The sequence below is a fragment of the Cervus canadensis genome, chromosome 15 (genome assembly GCF_019320065.1).
Source record: "Cervus canadensis isolate Bull #8, Minnesota chromosome 15, ASM1932006v1, whole genome shotgun sequence".
NCBI classification, from domain to species: Eukaryota; Metazoa; Chordata; class Mammalia; order Artiodactyla; family Cervidae; genus Cervus; species Cervus canadensis.
In genome coordinates this window covers 15,279,519-15,296,077 of record NC_057400.1, presented here as the reverse complement: position 1 = coordinate 15,296,077, position 16,559 = coordinate 15,279,519, and the positions used below count along the sequence as shown (strand labels likewise).

At 46.8% G+C, this 16,559-nt stretch overlaps 1 protein-coding gene across 1 annotated transcript in view; it reads right to left on the bottom strand.

The window, feature by feature from the left end:
- MGAT5 (alpha-1,6-mannosylglycoprotein 6-beta-N-acetylglucosaminyltransferase) overlaps positions 1–16,559 on the bottom strand; it is a 387,153-nt gene that overhangs the window by 54,784 nt on the left and 315,810 nt on the right. The window contains exon 12 of the mRNA XM_043488382.1: positions 418–567. Coding sequence (XP_043344317.1) covers positions 418–567 — 150 coding nt within the window. The remainder of the gene's footprint in view (positions 1–417; positions 568–16,559) is intronic.

Here is a 16,559-nt window from a genome sequence, read left to right as displayed (position 1 = left end):
AACTTCTCCAGTGCCCAGTACAAACTTCTTGAACAAGCCAATGTGATGAAACACAGAGGTGACTGGGGAGGTGCGGGAGGGAAGCACTCTAGGCTTGCTGAGAAAGCGGCTGCTCTCTGAGAAAGGGTGACACCCTTCCCTTTCCTGCTTGCCACGGTGTCTCCAGCCCCTTGCTTAATTGCTGGCACAAAGCTGGTCCTCAGTAGATGAGCCTTCAATGGTAGCAACCTCCTTCCACAGTTCACTACCTTTTAAGCTATAACTGGTTTAATGTATCACTGCCCAGAAAGGACCAGAAGATCAATACGCCAGTGAAAATAAAGCATGGGAGATGCTGATCCCATTTTCAACACCAACAGAAACAAGCCTCTGCCCAACATCAAGGATGCATTTTTATAACAACAATGAAAAACTCACCTTGGTTTCTCGGAGAAGAAACTGCAAGTCACGTCCACTGAGGATCCCATGGTTTTTCACATAACTGGGAATGTTCTTCGTGCTGGAGCCATGAACAGTCGCGTGTACTTCCGTGTATGTGTGGATGATGTCCAAGTAGACCTTCTTATTCTAAAGAGGGGACACAAGGAGAAGGCGTTTCTCTTTCATTCTCATAAAAACCTGTCTCATGGCTGGGAGACCACAAAGACAGGATTTCTTAACATGGAGACTGCACAGATTTGGCAATCCAACTCGTAAAACTTCTTTTAAAAGTAATCTGGATGGCTTTTGAGGGCAAAAAAACAGTCACATGGATGCTGTATAATTTTGCAAGAAGAAATATATTATATAGTGACCTACTACTGAATACCAACGATGGCTCGAGGCTGACTGCTCTGAAGTACTGTCCTCGCCTTGTAAATTACCAGGGATCCAACACTTTGCTTTTGGCTTGTCTTCCTTATGAGGGAGGAAGTTTGGGGGAAGGAAAGCACAGAGAAGGCAGTCAGTTGGACTGGAATACTTATCTGGAGATGGTAAGCTGTCCCCGAGGAACACAAACATCCCCAGCTCTTGCCAATATTTCTAGTGATGATTAACTCATGTTGTCAGAACTGGATCCCACCTAATTCGGATCATGGGGAGATGAGCGTTTCCCACAGTATACACGGATTGACTTGGCAGATAGGAGAGATAATGAGAACATTCAGGTAGACAAAAGGTGGAAGAAAGATTAAATGTAGACTCGGATGAGTCCTGAAACATTCACGAGTCGTCTTACTTTTCTTAGAAGCAAAACAGAACCTCTCGTCTGTTATTTGTGAGCGCTGAATTTGAGGCTCATTTTCTAAATCAAAACCACCTGCGAGGACAAAGTAGGCTCGCTCTCCCTCTTCATGTTTCTGTGTGACTAAGTTACAGAAGTCGGATTCTGTGGGTTGTCCTTTGAGGTTTTTTTTGGACATTTGAAAGATTCAAGGTCTGTAATGTTTTCCAGTTGTAGGAAAGTGGGTCAAGGTTTTCCCCATTTGAAGCCTGTTTTCACACACTCCAGGCAAGTGTAATAATCGCCAGTTTTGTGACTTAGGACCACAAAGGACCTGGGGTTGTGGCATCAGTGGCCACTGAGCCCCTGACGGGATGCAGCTCCCCCACCAAACCAGTGTCCTGAGCCCTGTTCAGCGTCTGCCCCTGCTCCACCACTCGGTGATGATATGACAAAGTACTCAACTTTGGGGGAATACATGTTTCAAGTCAGGCATCCAGAGTCTTCATGATGGAAAAACAGCACACTTCACAGTCTATTTTATGCACCAAAGAAATTTGTGTGGCAATAAGCAAGTCGACCTTGCACTCCCACTGTATGAATAAAACAAACACTTCAACTGAAAGTCTAATTTCATGCCATGTTTGGTGGGGCCGGAAAATGCTAAATTCATTACTTGAGAGATGTATACACTTCCATTCGTGCAGAGGTGACTAGGAACAGTTTACAAACCATGACTCCCATTCACAGCTTGAGCCAAATGTAGGATCTCCTTCCTGGTGTGAATAAACAGGAGGGGGTCTATGACATAGTTTTTGTGCTAGAGGGACCCGATCACTCCTTCTCAGGGGTTCTATCTAGGTAGACGGGCTTCTGTAACTCTGGCCCACCCCCTGCCACTGCTGATGGGCCCAGGTGTGTCTATCCTGAGAGGGGGGACCCATCCCCAGGCTGCCTGCCAGCCTGGGACAGAGCGGCCGGACTCAGGAAAATGAGCTGAGCCAGTCAGGACCCTCTCTAGGGGGCTTAGAATCGTAGTCACAGAGAGATGACTGCCAGATGGCCGGGGGCTTCAGAGCACAAAGGTCATGTGGTGTTGGAGTCTGGGCAATTATGGACCAGATACAAGTCAGCTGCCAGTTTTGGGGGGTGGCAGTGGGAAGGGAAACAGGTAAGAGAGGAATGGAGCGAAGAGAAAGATGAATAGTTGATAGTAAGAGGGACCTAGAGTGACTGAGACCTAGACATTCCTCCTGTGTGACAGGGGTCAGGAGGGAGCGGGCAGGGGTGGGGAGGGAGGGGGGAGGAGAAGGAGGAGGAGGGGGGAGGGGGGAGGGGAGGGAGGGGGAGGGGGAGGAGCAAGGAAAGAGGAAGGGGAGGGAGAGAGACAGATGGGGGAAGGGGAGACAGACTGAAGAGGGAGAGGGAGGGAGGGGAAGGGGAGAGTTAAAAGAGGATGAGGAAGAAAAGAGATGGGGAGAGGAGACAGTGAGAAGAAAGCAGGGAGATAGGAGAGAGAAAAGCAGGGTCAGAGGTGTTTCTGGGTACCACCCCATCTGCAGCTCTTCCCTGCCCTAAACCCCCAGATCTTTCTGGATCCTTACAGTAACAGCACCTTCACCTGGGCCACTGCAGGGAGATTCCTACCAGCCAAAAGGAGGTCTGTAGGACATCAAGCTGGGCTTTTGGCAGGGATGGGACTGGGTTGGGGATGAGGTGGGGAGCAAGCATCCTTCCTTTAATAAAGCAAAAAAACCACATTTCCCTGTGAAGAACCAGCTGCTAACTAGTGAGGATGGACCCACAGCCCCTGACCAGGTCTGCAGTGAGCCACAAAGCAGAGCAGCAAGAGATCACCTGGGTCCTAACCTGGAGAAGAGCACTTCACTGGGTTCCCAAACCAAACGCTGGGGAAGGGAGCAGGTGGAGACAGGAGCTCTGGCATTCATCCCAGAAAAGGCTGTGGCGCCTTGAAGTTTCACCAGGGCGTTAAGTTTAGGCAAAAGTATTTGCCAAGGTCAATAAAGTCTACGAACCTATTAACATGAAAGCATGGTAAAATCTGAAAACAGAAGTACCCTTCAGAGCTGATTCTGTTAATTTCACAACAGGTTATGAGGGGGAAAAAAGTTTTCAGATATAACCCTAACCTTTCAAGTTGACATGACAATGAAGAAATTTCCATCTCATGTTGCCACTTGTTCTGAAGAAATCAGGTGAGGGTGAACCACACTACGGATTCCAGGCAAAGGAATCTGAACCACGCATGCTGAGTGCCCTGGCCCCTCCCTCCCAAAGTGAATGCTCACCAGATACTCAGGGATCCCAAAGAGGCATCTCCGTAGGCTCCCAACCACTGTCTGAATTTGGGGTCCAAAAATCCAGCTGCCTCCTGAACCTCCCCATCTGTGTTGCCACAGACACTTCCAGCTCTTATGGGTCAGAAAGGGAATCCACTGCCTGACTTCCCCAGACCAGCATCGCACCGCTGCCCCCCACCCCTCTCCCCTCCTAATCTCAGTGACTGGCATTATCTGCTAGCCAGTTACCAGAATCACACTTGTCATTCCACACATCAAAATAGTCACAAAGTCCTGCTGATTCTACCTTTGTAATAGCAAATTGTCTCCTCCCCTCCAAGCTGCAATACTTGCTCACCTGGACTGGACTAGGATGAACACAACCAGTATCTTTAACAACCTGCCTGGAGCTCAAAAAGATGATGCAACTTGTCCATGGTCCAGCAGCCCTGGGACGGATTGCAAAAGAATCTGTATGGCTTGATGCCATTTTTTTAACCATGAAGAGCAGTACTATTCAATGGTATGCATATCAACAATACTTTACATGGATATATGTAGTTAACTATAAAAATATGCATGGGGATATTAGGTACCAACTTCCAGATATTAATTACTGAGAAGAAAAGGGAGGGTTTGGGGAGGTGGATGGAGCTTCAACAATATTTGAAGTACATCATTTTTCTGGTAAAGAAAACTATTGCACAGTATCAACATCTGTACATCTGGGTGGTGGGTATGTTTTATATATTTCACAATTAAAAGAGAGAAAAATTAAAATGTATGTAACCAACAAAAAATAGAAACCAGTCTGTATGACACCGAGGCGTACACCATCGCCATCTCACATCTCTTGCTGGGCTCCTATACCTGTACCTGTACCTGTCAAAATCGCTTAGTTGTCTCCGACTCTTTGCGACCCCATGGACTATGCAGTCCATGGAATTCTCCAGGCCAGAATATTGGAGTGGGTACCCTTTCCCTTCTCCAGGGGATCTTCCCAACCCAGGAATCAAACCCAGGCCTCCTGCATAGCAGGCAGATTCTTTACCAGCTGAGCCACAAGGGAAGCCCAAGAATCCTGGAGTGGGTAGCCTATCCCTTCTGCAATGGATCTTCCCCTCTTGGGAATCGAACAGGGGTCTCCTGCATTGCAGGCGGATTCTTTACCAACTGAGCTATTAGGGAAGCCCCCTTGATGGGCTCAGTTCTTTCCATAAAGAGGTTCAAAGGATCTTCTTTTCTCTTCAATGGATAATGCTATCTTTTGTGTTTAAGAAACAAGGATAAATTAGGAGGCCGGCATTAACATATACACACTACTATTTATAAATTAGGTAATTCACAAGGATATACTATATAGTATGGGGAACTCTACTCGATATTATGTAATAACCTATTAGGAAAATAATTTGAAAAAGAGCAGATATATGTACATGTATAACTGAATCACTTTGCCCAACACCTGAAGCTAATACAACATTGTAAATCGATTATAAATAAAAGTTGTTTTTTTATCTATAAAAATAATATAAAATAAAAGTTGTTTAGAAAGAAAGAAGGTGCTGAAGTTCTGTAAGTCAACCATGGTCCTGGCCTGCCTTTCTCCACCCACGGGAAGGTCCACAGCAGGGAGGGATGTGTGTGCAGGGGGAAGAATATTTTCCAGCAGACCCCTCCTCTCCTGATTTTGGACATCCAGGTTCAAGGTCAAGGTGACACCCCGGAACTAGGGGTCCTGTTGATCCAAGAACTAGGTCAGGATCACTCCTTAGAAAGTTGTCTTCTCTGACTTAAGAGGACAAAGTCAGAGAAAATTACCTCCTCCGTAAACCCTACTGGGCTTCCCTGGTAGCTCAGATGATGAAGAATCAACCTGCAGTGCAGTAGTCCTGGGTTCAACCCCTGGGTCAGGAAGATCCCTGGAGGAGGACATGGCAACCCAACCCCGTATTCTTGCCTGGAGAATTCCATGGACCGAGGAGTTCAGGGAGTCGCAAAGAGATGGGCACGACTGAGCGACTAACATTTTCACTTTTCACTTTCTTTCACAAACCTTATTACCTACAAATTTGCTGAGACACAGTCAGAAGGGGCTTGCACAGAATCACCACACTGCAGCTTGCCACTGCCCCTGTCTCAGGGGTGAGACCTGCCTCCAAAATGCCCCACCAAGCAGTCTGCAGCCCCTTAAAGCTCTGTCTCCAGTTCAATCTAAATTCCCATTAAAAACAACCAATCAAACTGATTAAAATTTCAATCTACCTAAACTCATTGAGATCTACCTAAACTCATCAGGGGGCTTCCCTGGTGGCTCAATGGTAAAAAAAAAAAAAAATCTGCCTGCAATGCAGGAGACCCGGGTCTCGATCCTTGGGTCAGGAAGATCCCTGGAGGAGGGCACAGCAACCCACTCCTATATTCTTGCCTGAAGAATTTCCTGGACAGAGGAACCTGGCGGGCTACAGTCCACGGTCGCACAGAGTTGGACTCGACTGAAGTGGCTAAGCGGCAGCAGCAGCAAACTCATTAGGAGGCAGGGAAAAGGGGAAAAGGGAAAGGGAAAAGGGAAAAAGGAAAAGGGAAGAACATACTGGAGCCAAGGAGCGGGGCTTTCAGCATGTCTTCAGTGGCTGCGAGTGCAGCTGGAGGCAACTGTTTGCAGAGCTGGTAGGAAGATATTCAGAGGTTGAATAGAGAGCTTTGGGAAAACAATTCAATAAAGCAACACTCGCCTGAGTCCTTAGCAGGAGGAGAGGTAGAAGGCACAGCCACAGAATCAGGAGCCCTTTTCTTCTCCAGCTGGCCAATGAGGGGTTCAGGAAGGTCCTTTGGCGAATGGCAGTGTTCTGAGCTTTGGGCCACAGGGACGTTAAGTACGTTTCTCCTCATCAACACCCTTGCCCCCCAGGGCAGATATGCATATCCCTTCTCCTGGACCCTGTTTCCCCTCATCCACACGGCACTTTGTGTAATAATTCTGCCGCCCTGCGTAGAGGTGGTTGGTCCACGGAGAGTGCCTGGTGAGTGCTGAGCTAGTGGGCAGCCTCCCCAGGAAGGGCTGAGTGGGGTGACGAGTCAATGCTCTCTAGAGCCAAAGCAATCAGTTAGGAAACCAGTTGCTGAAGCCAGTGTGGGTTCTGTCCCATGAAGGTCAGGCCCCAGACAGAGAAGAAGAAAGTCCCCTCACAGAGAAGGCCAAGTGTGAGAGGGGGAATGTCCCGGCGGGGTCATGGTCCCTAGTTCCAGTGACATCTCTGCCCAGTGCATGCCTGCCCCTCCCTGGGTGCTGAGAGTCTCCCAATCCTAAGCTAGGAGAGCTGGGTTTCTGCCATTTCAGTGGAAAGAATTCTGATAGGTACACTTGTGATCAGGTTCCTTATTTTGATCACCTTGGATTTTTAACCATTTTTAAAGTAGTAACTTCCTCTTCTTCCCTGACAAATACAGGAATTGGATTATCCCATGACTTTATGAATGAGTATTCAACGACGAATCGTATGTTTTCTTTAGGAAACTTCAAGTCCATAGAGTATGCCTAGCTCCATATTAGCCATGGAGCTAGGTTGTGGAGGCCCCCATCCCAGAACAGCATTCCGGAAGTGCGGGACACCAGTTCCCTGTGATATGAACCACGAAGCGGAGGGCGCCTCTTTTCTCTCTTCTACAGGCTATGCCAAAGGGAGAGGCAGTCCCTCCCTGCAGACCCTAAAGGGGGTCCAGAGTGCCCAGCGTCTGCGTGGCTCCTGGCGAAGCAGGAATAGTAGTACTACTCCAGGTAGTGATACTTCAACCTTTGCTGCAGGCCCGGCTTTCTAGAAGCTCTGGGTCAAGACACTGTTTCTAGGATCCCAGCCCTTCAATCCACCCTCCCCAGTGCCACAGTTTTCAAAACTGAAGACTGAGTTCCCCTGTATAAAAGTTTTCAAAGGCTGCTCATGTCAATGAAAGACCACCTCCTCAGCTCTGCACACAGGAGGATCTTCACAAACTGGGTTTCTCCGGGCTCTGCAGCTCACCACTGGCCCTGCCCTCCCCTCCCTTGCTTAAGGTCAAGCTACACTTATTCTGTATTCCCGAACCTCTCCTGCTCTCTCGCCTGTGTCTGACCTGCCACGGCCTTCCCCAGAGACACCCTTCTTCTCTCCCTCCTCTTCTCTCTTGAATGGATTCCTCCCCCTCTTCCTGGGCTCGCCCAGGTGAGGTCAGCAGCTACCTCCTCTGAGCCCTTGATGTCTTCCTGCTTGGCCCCTTTGGACCGCGTTGTCACTGGAGGTGCCCACCCAGTGGGTCTGTGAATGCTGGAGAAGGACCCTGTAGGTCCCATGTCTGTAGGTGTGGCACAGAGAAGATGCTTGGTAAACCCACGGTGGCTGCAGGAGGAAGACTAAGGGGGTGCGGGAAACACAAGACATTTCCCGGAAGAGATGTCTCAGGCACAGCCGGGCTCCTCCCACCCACTGTGGTCCTGCCTACCTTCCCACCCTGTCTCAGGGGCCAAGTTCTTCTATATCAAAGCCCGCTCTCAGCCAATGAGCTTCTTAACATCTGTGACTTTACCTAAGGGTGTATCTGAATCAAAATAAAAAAAAAAGAGAGCTGCAAACCTTAAATGATATATTTCATGGTTGATTCATCTTCCTTATAATGTGGCAATCAAGTATGAGGTTCTCTCTTAGGAGCTGTGAGGTCAAAGAAAGGGAGGGAGCGAGAGAGAGACAAAAAGAAACGACCTCATCTGCCTGTTACTGGAGTCAAAAATTCAACAAAGATTCTTTTATTCCAAGATTAGAAGTCAAGTTCTAAAATGCAAATCTCTGTGAATTTCAGCAGTGAAGCAGAAACAATTTACATCACAAAATAATGTTAGTCCTTGGCTTTTTTTGTGAGTCCTTGGCTTGTTTATTTCAAGTAACTTCCCAAGGTGAAGGTGGTGTGTGTGTGTGTGGGTTGGGGGTTGGGGGGAGTCCTTGCTCGTCCCACTCAGGCCACTAGTGCTCTTGAAGACTCCAGCAAGCTAAGATTCTTAAAGCCTACCCACCTCTGACTCCTCCTCTTCAAATCCTTACCTCTCTGGGAGACAAGATGGTGCTCAATGATTACAGGGGGAATAATAATAAGAGGAACCTTGTTCTCTTGTCTCCAGTCTGGCTAGTGGTCCAGCTATGGGCCCACAGGTAATTAAGAGGGGGTCTGCTTTCTTTGGCTGTAGTGGGTTCTATACTTACTCTTTTTGTTTAATTTTTATTTATATTGAAGTACAATTGATTTACAATGTTTTGTTAGTTTCAGGTAAACATCAGAGTGATTTAGTTATACACACACACACACACACACACATATATACACATGTATTTATATGTATATATACATATATCTATTATTTTTCAAATTCTTTTCCTACTCAGATTATTACAGAATATTGAACACAGGTCCTATGGTATACAGTAGATCCTTGCTGGTTATCTATTTTAAATATTTATTCTTGACTGGACCTCACCTGGTATAAATTACAACTCACCTAGAGCAGCAGGTGAATAGCTGGTCGTATGCCTTAAAGTATGACATGAGTGGTTCTCGTACCTACCTTTGAGTTTGGGATGGAGTGAAAAGGAAGAATTTTCAGGAGCCCTTGACTTATACTTACAATACTTTGGTCACCTGATGCAAAAAACTGACTCATTTGAAAAGACCCTGATGCTGGGAAAGATTGAAGATGGGAGGAGAAAGGGGCCAACAGAGGATGAGATGGTTGAATGGCATCACTGACTCAATGGACATGAGTTTGAGTAAACTCCGGGAGTTGGTGATGGACAGGGAGGCCTGGCGTGCTGCAGTCCAAGAGGTCGCAAAGAGTCAGACACGACTGAGTGACTGAACTGAACTGAACTGAGTTATTATTCCCTACTATCTGATCAGGTGAAGAATTTGGTTTCTAGCTTAAAAAAAGAAACTGGGAGATTTCTGAGGCTAAATATATGAGTAATGCAGACAGAGCCATCAGTCCTGTTTTTGCAACCTGATGGATCTATAAATGGGATAATATCGCCTCCCAGTTCTATCAGACAGCCACTAACTGTGCTGAGCTAGAAATGGGAATAATGAAATGTATGTAAAAGCTGTTTAAATATGTATTCTTAGTGTAAAACAGAGTGCAGATACTACCCTGAGCCATCCAATGGGACAAACAAGTGCTGAGTCTGGAGATGGTCAGAGCCTTCACACCACTGGCCACACCCACAGCAAATTTCTCTGGGAACCAGCGGGTTAGTTCCTATGCTTCCCTGTTCCCAGCACTTGTAGGTTTCTGGGATTTCTCCGCTTTTGCACTGGAGCTTTCTGCTACTTAATGAATGCCTTTTAAAGGACCCTGGGGACTCGCTAGCCAGTTTGTGAAAACAAGAAGCCCTTTGACATGACCTCCTTTCTGCTCTGAGACAGGCAGGAGGTCTTCAAATTGTAAAACTGGCTTGTTTCCCCACCAGGGCAGACGGAGTCACTTAGGGATAATGTTATCCCTCACTCGGCTCCAGCCCGAGAAAAACAAAGCCCCCCAGCTATACGACTGTGCTCAGAAAACAGGCTGAAAGGTTGAAAACAGACCGCTGTGGCCTAGGTGTGTCACCTGGCTCCTTCAGGAGCTCTGCTAATCAGTCTATCTAGGCGGTAATCACAGAAAGACTGGCCGGTGGCAGAGAGCTATCACGAGGGAAGGTCAGAAAACCAAGAGGCTGCCTGGCAACACGGAAGCTGCCTTTTTTATAGAACTTCCACAGGATCAGGGACTTGTGGATGGAATGGACTTGACCCAAGAGATGCATCCACTCCTGACAAAGTGGAGGCGATGTTACCCTGATGGGCTTTGGCCGGCGCCCGGCAATCAGATGCTGCAATGCCTCATGGAGGGAGACTGAGGTCGAGAGGATGCCCGGAAGGATTCCTGAGCAGAGCCCACGTGTGCATCAGCGGGAGCTCCCACAATTTCTCAAAGGAACAGACTCTGTTTTCTCTTGGTGCAGGTGTGAATCCCACAGAAGGGCGCCCAACTGGGTCCCAATGGGCAGAGTTCTGTAAAAGGGGCCACAGGCAGTGTGGGCTGCCAGAGACTGGTGCCAAGAGGAAGCCACATGAGCAGTCCAAGGGGGCATTGCCAGTGATGTGTGTGTGGGGACATAGACAGGTGAGGAAGGGCCACACTGTCATCCCACCACGCACACTGGCGGCAAGGCCATGGCCCGGGGACTCAGGCTCACTGTCTTTACTCCCTTTATCTAATGGCGGGAACAGAGGAAGGCAAGAGGAACCCGGCCAAACGGTTCTGAGCAGGGAACGTGCACATGGAGGGAGAAGGGGAGTGGCAGGTCGCAGAGGCAAGAGAAAAAGGAAGTCGTCAGCTTTCCCTCAATGTTCTCTTGCTTTGCAAAAGTCCAGGGATGGAAAGCTTCCTCATCAAGGACACTCTCACCTTGCAGCAGCTGTCAACTGCAAACATCACACAGGAATTTCCTCCCCTCTGTCTGGATTGTGAGTTTCTCAAGTTCTCAAGAAAAGTCTTGAGTGAGGCCAGGCAAGGCTATCCAGAATGAAGTGTTTAGGAGGCAGGATAGGTATAAGCTTAGCTCTTCTGGAACGACCGAGAGAAGCCTGGACAACCTACTTTATCTACTGTAACATCAAATTCCTTGGTTTTAAAATGAGGGAGCCAATGGTTTGAAGGTCCTTTGAGCCCTAAAGTTGCAAGATTTTTTAAATTTATGACTTAAAGCACCTTCCTCTCTGCTTTCCCAAGGGTGATACTTATTCATCTGCAAAGGAAAGGAGGTGTGGTGGCTGCTGGCAGCCAACCAGGTCCCCCTTCCCCACCATCCCACCATCCCTAGGTGTTTGGCTCTGACCATTTAACCTCACAACTACCCTTTCTCCAAGAGCAGCTCTCCACTGAAGAAGCCCAGAGGCTGTCAAGGGTTCCAGAAGGCTGACCTCTTGTTGCAAGGCGGGGTCACCTCTCCAATAACTCACTCCCCACCAAAGAGTCAGACTGAGGCTGGTCTCTAGCCGAAAACCCTCAGTATGCCGGGACCACCTGACACCTGAAGGGGATCGTTTGTTCACACCCTCTCCTCTGGATCAAAGATTATTTTCAGTAATAACCATGAAATGAAATAAATAGTAATAACGGTCAGAAAAGAAACACAGACTGTAAATATTTTCTTTTCTGAACTTTGTATATAAGATCTATATAATCATGTCAATTAAGAATAAAAATATGACCAGGTGAAAACAAGTGACAGATTAATACTTTTAAATCACTTACTGTATTTTTCTATTTGTTGTTGTTCAGTTGCTAAGTTGTGTCCCACTCTTTGCAATCCCATGGACTTCAGCATACCAGGTTTCCCTGTCCTTCACTATCTCCCAGAGTTGCTCAAATTCATGTTCATTGATTTTGCGATGCTATCTAACGATCTCATCCTCTCTTACCTCCTTCTCCTCCTGCCCTCAATCTTTCCCAGCATCAAGGTCTTTTCCAATGAGTCGCCTCTTTGTATCAGGTGGCCAAAATACTGGAGTTTCGGCTTCAGCTTCAGCCCTTTCAATGAATATTCAGGGTTGATTTCTTTTAGGATTGACTGGTTTGATCTCCTTACAGGAAAAAACCTCTCTGGTGGTCTCTCTCAGTAACGAATAACAACATGACATTTTCTCTTTTCGACTGGCAGCTCTTATGGATCTGTCACTGACTCCACCAAGACTGGTGCTTTTCATATTGTCATGTTAGAGTGTAGCCACATCTGTCCACCTAACTTTACTCATAGTTTATACAGAAACACTTTTTATTCATTTCAAAAAGTTTCTTTTACATGAAGCAGGATACATGAATCAGCACACACAAGGTAACTGGTGGAATACACACCTAACCTGGATGCACACAGGATGAGAGGAAATTGCTTTCCTGCAATTTCGGACTTTCCCACACTACAGACGGCGGGGGGTGGGGGTGGGGGTGGGGGAGATAACTACCTGTCTCCGAAATCACACAGGGCAGCCCCAAAGGGTACACTTCAATGCAGTGACCGTGTAGAGATCTGGGAGGTGGAATACACAGAGACAGCCCTATTTTGTTGGAAAACCAGGAAGGGAAAGTAGCGTATGACGCACATCTACGGGAGAGTGCACACCTGCATCCTTCATTCTAAACAGGGAGGGTTTCCCACGGGCCTCACTGTCTTGCGAGCCTCTCCCAGCTCTGAATGAGAAGGAAAGCTCTAGTTGCTGAACCACACACACAAAGACAGGATTTACACTGCACTGAATACGTGTGTGCTTCTTCTCGGACCTTGCGAAGACGGGAGTGGGGGTGGGGCACAGGAAGATGGGCTCCATTCATTTAATTCTGAGTTACAAAACCACAAGCCCAGGCCACTGCGTTGTACACAAATAGCAACACACAGTCTGGGACTGAAAGAAGTTACCTTTAGGGGAAAAAAATCCTCGTTTATGGTTTCACTGATTTTCAGAGAATTAATAAAACGATTCGATGCTGAGGTAGTATTTGTAGGTATCTTCTCTTTGAAGCCTTAATGAATAATCAAAAGCACCCTGTTGGGGAGACGGGGACAGCCACACAGATCAGGCAGGTCACAAATGTGGCCAGCGGTGCTGTCCCAGATCCTCACTGCGAAGCCTGCACAGGAGGGAGACATCTCTGAATAAGACATAATTACATGCCCAGGAGGCTCTTACTGTTGGGCTGGTTACACGTTGGGTGATGAACAACACTGCTTCAAAAACACCAAGGGCTTTTTGAAGATCCTTATGCTTGGGGGCTCTTACCAGCAGTTGGCACTCAGCGTAAATGCCATCTCCCAAAATGGATGGCAGACGTGGGCCACCTGTCCCGGCCGTGTTTCATTATTCGGAATAAGGAGAGGAAGGGACTGCGGTCTGCCTGTGGACAGCCTTTCCATGGGCAGGCCAGCCCCTACTCTGATCTGAAGTGATTTAGGCCCTTCTGGGGACCCATCCACATTTGTGTAAAATTTAGTAGGCAGTCTGGGATCCAGAAAGAAGCAATCTGGGCTTTTATGCCAGCTCTGTAACTAACTTCTTGTGGGACCTCTGGGCAAGTTCCCAAGCTTGGTTTTCTTATCTGTAAAATAAGGCAACAGCACAGCTGCCCTATTATCTCCTAGGAGTATCTGCAGAAACAAATGACTCTTATCATTACACAACAGGGTCACAGTTCCTACCATATTATCCGACACACAGGCACAGTCATGCACCCCACTCTCCACAGGCCTCTGAAAGAACACCCGCGCTTTGTCCCGGTAGAGACCAGGCACCCCACTGACCCTGATGCAGTGCCTCCCTGTGGAACAGGACAGATCCTTCACTCACAGACCGGTCTTCTGTCCTTGGTACAGGACCCATGATGAAGGAGATCCCACCTCTGGGTGGGTCTTCTCAGGCTCGCTTCCACTGCAGTTTCAAATTTCTAGGCTTAAGCTCTACTGCGTCAGGGCTGTGCTTGTTAAATTTCCTCTCCAAGGCATTCAGTCCAGCACCATATGCATTAATACCCAGGACTTCATGATGATGGATGTGTCAGTTGGTAATAATGTGCATAATCTCTCCCCTCTGAATAGCAAGTGTCAACACATCTTTGTTGTAAAGGCTGGGACCTGACATGTGATAAACCAGGCCATTTAAAACACAAGACTCTCTCTCTCAGGCTCTTTCCTTGTCCTGCTCCAGTCAAACCAAGAACAACCTTCCGGATTCCAGGCACAGGCATAATAAATACCCTGTGCTTTTCGAGGAAGTCAGAGCATACAGATCCCGACTTTGTCATGGCAGAGAACGTTCCCTTTGATAATGGCTAACCACTGGTCTTTAAGTGAAGGACTGATTTTTAAGAGGGAAGCTAAAAATACTCTTTTCCATTCCTTGAAGTAAATCACATGTCTCTTGAAACCTCTTCCCTTCATTCCTCCCTTTCTGAAAACATGGAAGTTAGCAAAATACAAGTGATTAGCCTAATCACACACATTTGAATCTAAAATGCCACAAATAAATATATTTAGAAATGAAAAACAGCCAAAGTGTCTAATTTAGAAGCAAGAGTTTGAAAACAGAAACAATTAAAATACACTGGGAATACAAAGCTGAGGTCTAACGCTTGCCCATCACTTTGGAAACTCCTTCAGGCTTTCTATAACCCCCTCTCCCACCCTCAGTCCACACCTCTTCCCCCACCTCTCACAATTTCCACAGATCTGCCACCAAACCAGCACTCATCATAACCTGCCCAAGGGAGGCACAGGGAAAATGGTGAGAGACCAGGAGTCAGGAGACCTGGGTTTGGCCATTTACCAGAACTGAACCACCATCTCTTCCAGAGAGGTCCAAAAAAATTACATGAGATGATGTGGACAAGTGACTCAAGCTATAAAGAGCTGTGTCAGGGTTAGCATTCTTCTTAGGATTTCTCAGCCTTGTCAAACCTTTCTTTCATCCCCAGCTCACGGCTCAGATGCACTCCGATGGTACCTGCTCTTTCAACTTTTCTCAAGCCAATCACTAACGGCACCATCTCCTCTCCTACTCTTAAGCTGCCTCCCCCCAGCCCAAGGACATTGTCCTCCCCACCTACTATTCCCTATCTCCTTAAACAGTGATGAGGGTGCAGTGTCTATGTCCCCAACCTGATTCCCAGTTTCCAGGGAAGGCAAAGACCTAGTCGAATATGTCTCTGAGCACTAGTTTAGATCAACACCATCAGAAACCACAGCAAGATCCTCTAGAGTAATGAAAACAGAAACAAAAATAAACAAGTGGGACCTAATTAAATGTAAAAGCTTTTGCACAATGAAAGAAACTATAAGCAAGGTGAACAGAGAGCCCTCAGAATGGGAGAACATGATAAATGAAACAACTGACAAATAATTAATCTCCAAAATATACAAGCAGCTCAATTCCAGAAAAATGAACAACCCAATCAAAAAGCGGGCAAAAAACCTAAACAGACATTTCTCCAAAGAAGACATACAGATGGCTAATAAACACATGGAAAGGTGCTAAACATCACTCATTATCAGAGAAATGCAAATCAAAACCACAATGAGGTATCATCTCACGCGGGTCAGAATGGCTGCCATCAAAAAGTCTACAAACAATAAATGCTGGAGAGGGTGTGTAGAAAAAGGAATCCTCTTACACTGTTGGTGGGAATGCAAACTGGTATAGCCACTATGGAGAACAGTGTGGAGATTCCTTAAAAACCTGGGATTACCCATGGCTGATTCATGTCAATGTATGGCAAAAACCACCACAATACTGTAAAGTAATTAGAGTCCAATTAAAATAATTAATTAATTTAAAAAAATAGGGAACAAACAACAACTTGGAATTGAACTGCCATACGACACAGCAATCCCACTGCTGGGCATATACATCAAGGAAAATGGAATTGAAAGAGACACATGTACCCCAGTGTTCATTGCAGCACTATTTACAATAGCTAGAACATGGAAGCAACCTAGATGTCCATCAGCATATGAATGGATAAGGAAATTGTGGTACATTTACACAATGGAATATTACTCAGCTATAAAAGGGAACACATTTGAGTCCATTCTATTGAGCTGGATGAACCTGGAGCCTATTATACAGAGTGAAGTAAGTCAGAAAGAGAAAGACAAATACTGTATATTAACACATATATATGGAATTTAGAAAGACGGTACCAAGGATTCTGTATGCAGGACAGCAAGGGAGACCCAGACGCAAAGAACAGACTTTTGGACTATGTGGGAGAAGGAACGGGTGGGATGATTTGGCAGAGTGGCACTGAAGCATGTACATTACCATGTGTAAAATAGATGATCAGTGCAAGCTCGATGCATGAAGCAGGGCAGCAAAAGCTGGTGCTCCGGGACAACCCAGAGGGATGGGGTGGGGAGGGAGGTGGAGGGGGGTTTGGGATGGCGGCGGGGGACACATGTATACCTGGGGCCGATTCATGTCGGTGTAGGGCAAAAACCATCACAATATCG